Here is a 9,456-nt window from a genome sequence, read left to right on the forward strand (position 1 = left end):
CAGTGTGTGTGTGTGTGTGTGTGTGTGTGTGTGTGTGTGCGGCTGCATGCACATCTGTGTTGGAGGTCAGCAGTCTGTATGGCCAGGCCCAGGTCTTCCACCCCTGCATCCGAGACAGCAGGGCCATGAGCTCCTGCCTGCTAGCTGCCCACACACACGACCTCAGCCTCACCCCAGTAGACACCCGCATACCCACACGCTTGTCCACATGCATACACAGCTACACACTCACTTTCACATGCGTTTATTCCTGACCACATCCCTGTACTCCCCATGGATGTGATTTCCACAAACGTGGGCAACAGAGCTTTGCTAAACAATGGGCGGCTGAGTAGTCTTGTTGGTCCACAGCCCCCGAGCACCCCCTGACCAGCCGAGGCCGCTGCCTCAAGTTTCTTTATCTGTAAGGAGACATCTAGGCTCCCTGCTTGCTCTGTCTTGGGCCCGAGTGTGGGGTGTGGTAGGCATTTCATCCGGTGCTTCAGGTCACCTCCATGGGAAGCACATGCCCACCTGGGCACAGGCTTGACTTTGCTTTGTTTGTTGGCAGGTGACAGTGTTAGGTCTTATCTGTCTGGAGTTCAGGGTCCCCCCGGCCCACCTGGTCCCCCCGGGCCTGTCACCACCATCACTGGGGAGACGTTCGACTACTCAGAGCTGGCGAGCCTCGTCGTGAGCTACTTACGGAGTAAGCCTCTCCCACCCCTGAAATGACCCTTCCCCGAGGGCTCACTGTCTCTTAATTTGCTGTTGGCTTTGCCTTTCTTCTGAACATGACATTCAAATCTGAACCCAGGGTAATCAGGCCGCCCTGGAGCTAGCTTCAAAAAGACTTTGTCAGATGAAGAAATGCTGCATAGCCATGTTCTGTGAGCCTTCTTGCGGCTGAGGGCTGTGTCCTAAATATGTGAAATGGGATCCTACGGGCTGGCGGGATCTGGTAGGCCTTAGGCTAAAGTACCTAGATAGCAAACTGCATTTACCCAACAAAATCAAAAGAATAACCTTCCACCTTTCCATTATTTAAAAACAACCTCCTAATGCCCCCCTTGGTTCATCTCCCCCAAGTGGAAACAGCCCGTTGACCAGTCTGATTCTGGAGTAATGGGGGTATTGCTTCAGTACAGATACGCAGGTAACCCCAGCTTCCCTTCCCGACAGCTTCCGGGTACAGCATCAGCTCATTGTCGGCTGCCTCCATCACTTCTGAAGACATCCTGGCTGCACTGCAGCGTGAGTCTCTTGCAGGGGCTAAATGTGGGAGCCCCTTTGCCTTCTCCTGACCTCCCTTGTCAGGCACATCTTGTCCCTCTGAGCCTTGTGAGGGCTGCATAGGGATAGGGGAGGTGGTCCTTCAGGACAAGGAGCCACTCCCTCACTGCTCCCAACCACTGACGGAAAGGAGGCAGCAAATCTCCTTGCTTCCAGAGCAGGCAGCTGCCCCTCAGCAATCTGGAAGCTTGCAGATCCCCTCTCCTTCTCCCCCCCCGCCCCCGGGCCTGAGAACCAGAGCTCACATGTCACTTAGCAGCCATCTGTGCGGGGAGACCAGACTGTCCGGTGGCCCAGGTGATGCTACCACATCCTTTCCTTTCAGGGGATGACGTGCGGCAGTATCTACGTCAGTACCTGATGGGCCCTCGGGGCCCTCCAGGGCCACCAGGAGCTGGTGGAGATTGGTCTCTCCAGTCTTTGGACTATGCAGAGCTGAGCAGCCGCATTCTCAGCTACATGTCGAGTGAGTATCTGTCCTTTGCAGGCAACGGTGGTCAGGAGTTCAGGCTGACCTTCCTTAAAATGTCCCATGACCCTCTCCTGCACAGACCCAGAGGGAGTGGCATTCAGAGCTATTCAAAACCGAGGCTGCAGAACAGGTCAAAGAGCCTGGTGAGGGAAGCCAAAATGAGTGTTGGGCACCGTCCTGCATGGAATTTGCACACGACTCCCACACTTCTCTACACAGTTCTGTATATACACACTTCTCCACACACTTCTCGATACACATTCTATATACAAACACACCTCACATGTACATTTACAGACACACATCTATACATATAATCACACACACTCCTGCATACATACACATACACCTCCATACATACATCTCTCCATAAACAAACTGGTAGGATGGATATGAGCCCTTTGTAACCTATGCTGTTCCCAGGACTGGGGCCCTTCCTTGGCATCATTATCCTGGGTTGTATCTCTGCGTTCCACTTCCTGCCTGTCCCTACTGCCTCTTCCCTGTCTTGCCCCCACTTCTGGTTACATTGCTTGTCTGGCTTCCTCTCACAGGTGTTTCTATCTGCCTTCCCTATCTGATGTGAATCCATCACAACTTGGGATTTTGTTCCTCAGGTTCTGGAATTAGCATTGGACTTCCTGGCCCCCCGGGTCCCCCTGGCTTGCCGGGAACATCCTATGAGGAGCTCCTCTCCTTGTTGCAAGGTAAGGCTGAGCAGGGGACATCTGTCCAAGTGGTTTGGGATGGAAGGCAGAGCTGCCTGGCCCTGGCCATGACCAACTCCTTGCTTTTCTTTGGCATCTCAGGATCTGAATTCAGAGGCATTGTTGGGCCACCAGGTCCCCCTGGGCCACCAGGGATCCCAGGCAACTCGTGGTCCAGCATCAGCATGGAGGACCTCTCATCTTACTTGCACAGTAAGGCGTGGGGAGCAGGGGTGAGGAGGGCAGAGGGCTACATTGTTTTTATAAGGGCAGCTGTGGAGTTAAATCCACCTACAGTTACCAAGTCCTCCTGCAGCAAGTATAGGGCTGGGCCCTGGGGGCCTACAGAGGGACATAAGAGCTTTGAGGTGCTCAGTCCATCCCATCAGCAGGCAAATTGGGGAGGGACATTGCTCCCAGGCACAGCACTGCCCTCAGGGCAGCTCACGAGCCAGTGTGTCATCCATGATCAGGAGCCAGGCAGAGTTCAACCCTCAGGGGCAGGAGGGCTGAGGGGGAGGGGATAGGATCTGGGTTGAATGCAATTTAGGATTGGGAGAGGGAGGGCCAGTCAAGGGAGGTCATTCCCTGGTGGTGCCCTGGGTGTGAGTTGTTCCCTCCTCGCCCTCTCCTTCCCAAGAGGGGCCCCTGAGCTGGGAATTCAGCATTCTCACAGGGCAACGCCTGACTTTTCTTTCTCTTGCCTCCTGCTCAGCTGCTGGCTTGTCGTCCATCCCAGGCCCGCCAGGCCCTCCGGGTCCCCCAGGCCCTCGAGGGCCTCCGGGTGTCTCAGGAGCACTGGCAACCTACGCAACTGAAAACAGCGACAGCTTCCGGAGTGAATTGATTAGCTACCTGACAAGTGCGTGCCTCTAATGCTGCTGTCCTCTATGCCCCCTTCCCAGACCTTGCTTCTCCCTGTCAGCGGAGCAGAAGGCGAAGGACCCTGGGAGGCCAAATACATGACAGGCACTAGTCAGAGAAAGCCCAGTGCCTTGAAGTTCATATCCTGCTCAGGAGTGTTGAGACTCTAAGAGACCCCCCCTTAACTCCCACTCTTTCTCTCCACCCAGACCTGAGCTCCCACTCATGCAGCTTCCTCCCCACAGGTCCTGATGTGCGCAGCTTCATCGTGGGTCCTCCAGGCCCTCCTGGGCCCCAGGGACCACCTGGAGACGGCCTCCTGGGGTCCATGGAGGGCTCCTACAGTCAGGGCGGCAGCTCATCGGTCAGCAGGAGCACCTCCTACAGCTCTTCCATGGGCGTAGGAGGAACCAGTGGAGGCTCCCTGGGTGAAGGGGGAGCCTTTGGCTCAGAAGGGGGCGTGTATGGCAGTGACAGCAGACTGTTCGGGGCTGGCTTTGCTGGAGGTCTGGATTACAATGAGCTGGCTGTCCGGGTGTCCGAGAGCTTGCAGCGTAAGTTGGGCACTTAGGCCTCTGTGCTGTGGAGGGAGCGGGAGCATGTGAGCCGTTCCCCATCTAGGCTGCAGAAACCACCCTCATTTTGGAGCACCCAGGTTGTGAGGCCAGCAACTCTGGAGTCAGAAGGACAGGGACTGAAGACAGGAAGCCCCAACCTAATTCTCCGTCAGCTTAGTTCAAGGGGCCCCAGACAAGACCAGAACCTCTGCTGCAGGGAAGGGAGAATATTGGAGTCTTTGTGCTTCGCTTTCCCACTAACTTGTGTGGGTCTCAGAAGTCTTTACGACTATGATGGTTTCTGCTGGGGCTGAGGGGAGGTTGTTGGCTAAAAGGCTTCTGATGAAAAGCCACAGCACAGAGAAGACAAGGAAGCCGCAGCACTTTTCCCTCCTGTCACTTACCCTCCTCTAATTGTGTTGGGAGCTGGACAGTCGGGTGTGTGCTCCCACGGTGAAGAGTCTGCCCACACTTTCATGCTTCACAGGTCAGGGCCTGCTGCGAGGGCTGGCCCACACTGTTCAAGGCCCACCAGGCCGGCCTGGGCCCCAGGGCCCCCCGGGCATCAGCAAGGTCTTCTCTGCCTACAGCAATGTGACTGAGGACCTCATGGACTTCTTCCGAAGTAAGGGCCTCCACGATCGTTTTCTCAACACACACCTTGCTGCACAGTCTCACATGGAGTCTGCTCCACAGAAACCAGTCTCCTGGAAAACCCCATTGTTAACACTGAGATGCTAAAAATCTGACAAATTCTAAACTTTGTTTTCCTCTTACAAGCTTAAACTCTGCCACTACCTATGTGTGAACAAATTCCTTTATCTCCCCAGCTTCATGGTGACTGCTAGTCTAAGGCCTGTTTTTCTCCTTGCAGCTCATGGAGCCATTCCAGGACCCCCTGGGCAAAAGGGAGAAGTGGGCAACTCAGGACCCAGAGGTAAGTGGGGACAGGAAATGGCCACCAGGATCCTGTGTAACAACCTCATGCTGTAAAGCAGCTCCCTTGCCAACGCTATGCTGGGCTCTGCCGCTCCTCCAGGCCCCACACTACTGCTTTACTTAGCATCTCTCTCTCCTCCTAGGCGAGAGGGGCCCTGCTGGGCCACCTGGTCGGCCTGGGCCACCTGGTCCTCGAGGGCCCAAGGGAGAAAAAGGAGACAAAGGTAAGCCTCCACTGCCACAGAGATTTGTTCCACAGCATGCCTGGAAAATTAAGGCAAATGTGAATTACTAAAGGCAGACCCTACCAACAATGTAATCTGCACAACAATCAGCCAGCAGGGGAGAAAGGAAAGAGAGTGCCAATGCAGACAGGAAAAGGAGAACCAATCTGGTAATGAAAGTGGGTAAACAATCTAAATAAATTGATAGTCTTACGAAAGAGTTTATCTTCCAAGCCAGTTTTGCAAGTAGTCACAGTTGCCATAATTGCCCAAGTTAAAGCCCCCACAGGCCACAAGATATTTTTTAACTTCCTACTCATCTTCTAACTTTCATCTTCTAACTTTCAGGTGACCAAGTCTATGTTGGGCGGAGAAGGAGAAGCATCGCCACCAAGCCATGAGCTACCTTTGGTGGAACAGCCCCCAGACCAGTTCTTGCAATGGCTTATGGTGCTTAGATCAAAATCTCTCCAAAGGATGAAAGCTGGAGTCTCAATGCCTACTGATACAGCACAGCCAAACAGTCAACTACACACTTATTTTAGTCTGAAACAATATATACATATATAAATAATTCAAAGACACACCATCTGCAACAGCTTCATTGGGTAGACTTGAGCAGCTGCAGTGCTGTGGCAGCAGACACACTGCTCTACTATCTAGGTGTGAGCTCCTTGGCCTCATTAACACGAGTTCAAGCCCTAACCTAGGAAGCCAGTTTCACACAAGTTGGCTCAGGAGTCCTTGCGCTCTGCCTGTAAACGAACCCAGAAAATGGGAGAGGGGGATGGTAGGGGGCCCCTTCCTGTGGGCCGCACTCAGTGGGGGTGCATTCTGATTAATGCTATAAAGCTGTGCTGTCAGGTCCTTCCTCCCCTATTCACTCCGCATTCTCTAGTCACAGAGAACAGTTGGCTAAGGAGCCACTCTTGCAACTGAAAAAGTTAAGAAATTCACTTCTCCTGAAGGTGGCTACGGGGTTTCTAATAGTTATTTCTCGCTACAGATAGTCCCACTTGCTTAGAAAGTTTGATGGTAGCTATAATCTATATCCATAGGTCCGTGCTAGAGTTTATAGATTCGTTGTACTGAACTGGGCTGCAGGAAATAGAAAAAGGGCAAGGGGCAAGAAGAGAAAGAGGGAGGGAAAATAGACTATCTACTGCTAGGGCAGGATGTCACCTGTTCTGCACTTAGCAAATGGCATTGGGTACTGGGTGCAGTTGGTTTTAAGCACTTTTCAATGTCTAAAAATGTTAATGTGGTCTATTAGATGAAAAGTCATTTCAAAAGTAAAATTTCCAATTAAAGGATTTTTTTTCCTTTTTTAATAATGTGATCCATCTAACCAAAGTTAAGAAAAAAAAAAATTGGGTTTGGGTTTGACTCTAACACTATTTCAAACGCAATATTCTGGGACACAGTTTCTGATATTTAATCATTGAGATCATTAAAGGCAGACCTTCATCTGGAATTAATAACTCAATTTGGGCAATTAGAAAGCATTTGAAGAGTTTCTCTATGCATAAATTACTTGAAATAAACACATGCAACAGATGAGCAACAAGATTACTTTCAGCTAATGTAGTGATTTATCCTGGGGCAAAGGAATTATAATGGCAGAGCAAGTAATATGGAATATCAAAACACCTATTAAGGAAAAATACACAAACATCAAATGCTCCACAGAAATGCATAGTAAACTCAGACATGCAAATTCAGAAGAGGCTATCATTGGCCCACTTTTGAATTTGTTGCAAACTGTGATGCTCAATTACTGGATAATTTAAAGTGGGGTTAAATGAAATCTACTTCTACACCTCTATTCTTCTAAAACACTGAACCATTTATTTTTTATGTGGCCTCTACTGAGTATCTCCTATATTATCCTGGGGGAAAACATGACACTTAATTCCACTATATCAAACAACTGCTAGCAGCAACCACTATTCAAGCACCAAACATTCTATATGGACTTGTTTGCCTCCTTTTTCATATCCTGATAGTAACCTGATGTGAATCAATATAGGAATTCTAAAATAATGAGTTCATAAGGCCTTCAGAATTTCAAACTTTTTACTTCCTAATGAAAACTTATTGTGTATAATAAATGACTACATTGTACCTTTTTAATATTTTAGTTTTACCTAAAAAGTCTTACCTAAAGTCTTAGTCCATTTAGTTTTGTAATAGCAGTTTTAAGGGTATTATATCCCCTTTAATGATTCTTATCTTGATTACTCAGACATATGAGTTTTTCCCCTACTTAATAGATTTACCTTTCTAAGATATCCAAGGTCTTCACAGAATCCTAAGACCATGTGAATTAGGTGAAAGTCTAAACGTGCTTACCTTCTCTGGACAGGACCCAGAAAAAAACAGGCAGATATGTCCTCAGCTGGATGCCTACGACTCGAGCCTTTTTGTTTCTATTTAAAAACACACACAAAAGTTAAGAATGAGCTCAATAGTGTACGATACTCCTGGATTAGAAAATGACATGCTTTGCCTCCCTCCAGCCAAGCTGAAAACATACCAAATGATGCTGTCTAGTGTCTACTGAATCAATCTTGCATGAACATATCAATGACAAAAGAGGTTATTTTTAGCAAAAGTGAGGTCATATGGCTTGTGAAATATTTGGTGAGAAAAAGAATACATCCCAAGGGGGAAAAGGGAAATAAAAAATATGTATATATACATATGTTGATGGAAATATTGTAAGCACCTCTAATAAGTCTGAAAGGCCAGAAGACCTAGAGGACTGCAAGTGTTAAAAATGTAGGCCCAAAAGAAGCTGCATACTGTTCTCACGTATGACAATCCTGTTGCAATGGTTCTCAATAAAAGACTGCTTTCTCAACATAGATTAAGAAACAACTTTATTTTTCATTTGTCAACCCCATGATTGAAAAGACACATTGCTCCCAAGTAGACAAGAGGAATAATCTGGAACAAAATTTTGAAAATTTAGTTTGTGAAGTTATTACACTGCAAATCAAAGGATCACAAAAAGCTGCAGCCAACATTTAAAACTGGTATAACATTCTACCCGAAGCTTAGTAGCAGAAAGTGTAAAGCTATATCAAAACCATGTCAGCCACAGAAAACAACAGAGGCATTAACTGTTGTGCCTTAAACTTGAGCATTTAAAATATCCTATTTCCCATAAAAGAACATTTCCCAGAAAAGAATTGATTTATTTAATCAGAAGACTATTAGCACTAGAACTAACTCTCCCCTTTCACCTCAGTTCTAGGTTTCCTTTAATACTATCTCTAGCTAATCATTTGACAGAATTTGGCTTCTCAGAAGAGACTGTCATTTAAGCACAGTGTGGAATGGGAAAAGTGTGTAGTTACAAGGGAACTTAGAGGAGTACAAAAGACAGTTGCTTCTGAAACTCGCTGATGCTTGAGAAATCAGAGACCCTCCATTAAAGTGGGTCTCATATGCCTGAGAGCTTTGTGCTTGAGGAAACACTACTTAGAGGTAGCTCTGGTTCTGGTTTATATTTAATTACAATTTGCTGTATCCTGTTAGAGGAAAGTTCTAATATTTTCAGCAAAGTATAAGCACTCAATTTCCTCCTGACCCACCCTATAGCTTCCCCATAGAAAAGGGTAAGAAAAAGCTTAATTGTGACTCCACATAATATAGCAGCTAATTCAGCAATTCACTCAACTATGGATTGACAGGACTAGGAAAGGCAACCTGGTGCAACGAGCTCTAAGAGCTAGACCTGCAGAAGTGTGACAGTCTGGTGTGTCTACAGCACACAGGGAGAAGAGGGAAGGGTGAGCAATTAGGGTACACATATGAACAATTTCTTTTATGCATATCACAGCACATTCTGCCACAGCAACAACAACCAAATCAGGAATGGATTTGACTGTATTCTTTGATTTCAAAGAAGTCTGTGCCCCTCCCCCACTGCCCATCTACACTACATGCAAGAAAGAAAGATCACTATTATTTATTTGAATACAGGGCTTAAGAAGAAATGGGCACGGATGGGTAAAAAACAGCATATTCTGTAACAAAACACTTTTTGAAAAGATTTATGTAACTTTAAGTATTAAGATGAATGTTTCACCTCTATATATGTATCACCCTGTAGTCCTGCAGACACATGAATATGGTCATATTTGAAAGAAGACTCAAGCATAAATACTGAATCCAAAGGGCAGTTTTAAGGGAGATACCAACAGTTGCAAATAAACTTACCAGAGTGTCAACCGTTCTACTCTGAACCTCTTTCCTTTACTCAATACTCTGAATGTCAAGTTGAAATAAAAAGAATCAAATATTCAGACCAAAATGAATTATGTGCCACAAACTATTTAGCATACAGAATATAATTTAAATGATACTGAAAAAATGTCCACTGAAAATTTCAAAGGAAAGCATTCCTCCTCTTT

The 9,456-nt window shown here is 47.3% G+C and overlaps 2 protein-coding genes across 2 annotated transcripts in view; one reads left to right on the forward strand and one right to left on the reverse strand.

Moving 5' to 3' along the window:
* COL17A1 (collagen type XVII alpha 1) overlaps positions 1-6,366 on the forward strand; it is a 52,614-nt gene extending 46,248 nt beyond the window's left edge. Inside the window, exons 43-53 of the mRNA XM_015559287.1 lie at positions 551-688; positions 1,162-1,233; positions 1,598-1,738; positions 2,362-2,451; positions 2,554-2,664; positions 3,167-3,313; positions 3,561-3,869; positions 4,360-4,497; positions 4,747-4,809; positions 4,955-5,035; positions 5,384-6,366. Coding sequence (XP_015414773.1) covers positions 551-688; positions 1,162-1,233; positions 1,598-1,738; positions 2,362-2,451; positions 2,554-2,664; positions 3,167-3,313; positions 3,561-3,869; positions 4,360-4,497; positions 4,747-4,809; positions 4,955-5,035; positions 5,384-5,436 — 1,343 coding nt within the window. The 3' untranslated portion in view covers positions 5,437-6,366. The remainder of the gene's footprint in view (positions 1-550; positions 689-1,161; positions 1,234-1,597; positions 1,739-2,361; positions 2,452-2,553; positions 2,665-3,166; positions 3,314-3,560; positions 3,870-4,359; positions 4,498-4,746; positions 4,810-4,954; positions 5,036-5,383) is intronic.
* Positions 6,367-7,900: 1,534 nt separating this feature from the next.
* Positions 7,901-9,456, reverse strand: part of SLK (STE20 like kinase) — a 52,848-nt gene continuing 51,292 nt past the window's right edge. The window contains exon 20 of the transcript XR_001512660.1: positions 7,901-7,984. The gene's annotated coding sequence lies outside the window, so the exon portion shown is untranslated. The remainder of the gene's footprint in view (positions 7,985-9,456) is intronic.

Source organism: Myotis davidii, unplaced genomic scaffold, assembly GCF_000327345.1.
Source record: "Myotis davidii unplaced genomic scaffold, ASM32734v1 scaffold332, whole genome shotgun sequence".
NCBI classification, from domain to species: Eukaryota; Metazoa; Chordata; class Mammalia; order Chiroptera; family Vespertilionidae; genus Myotis; species Myotis davidii.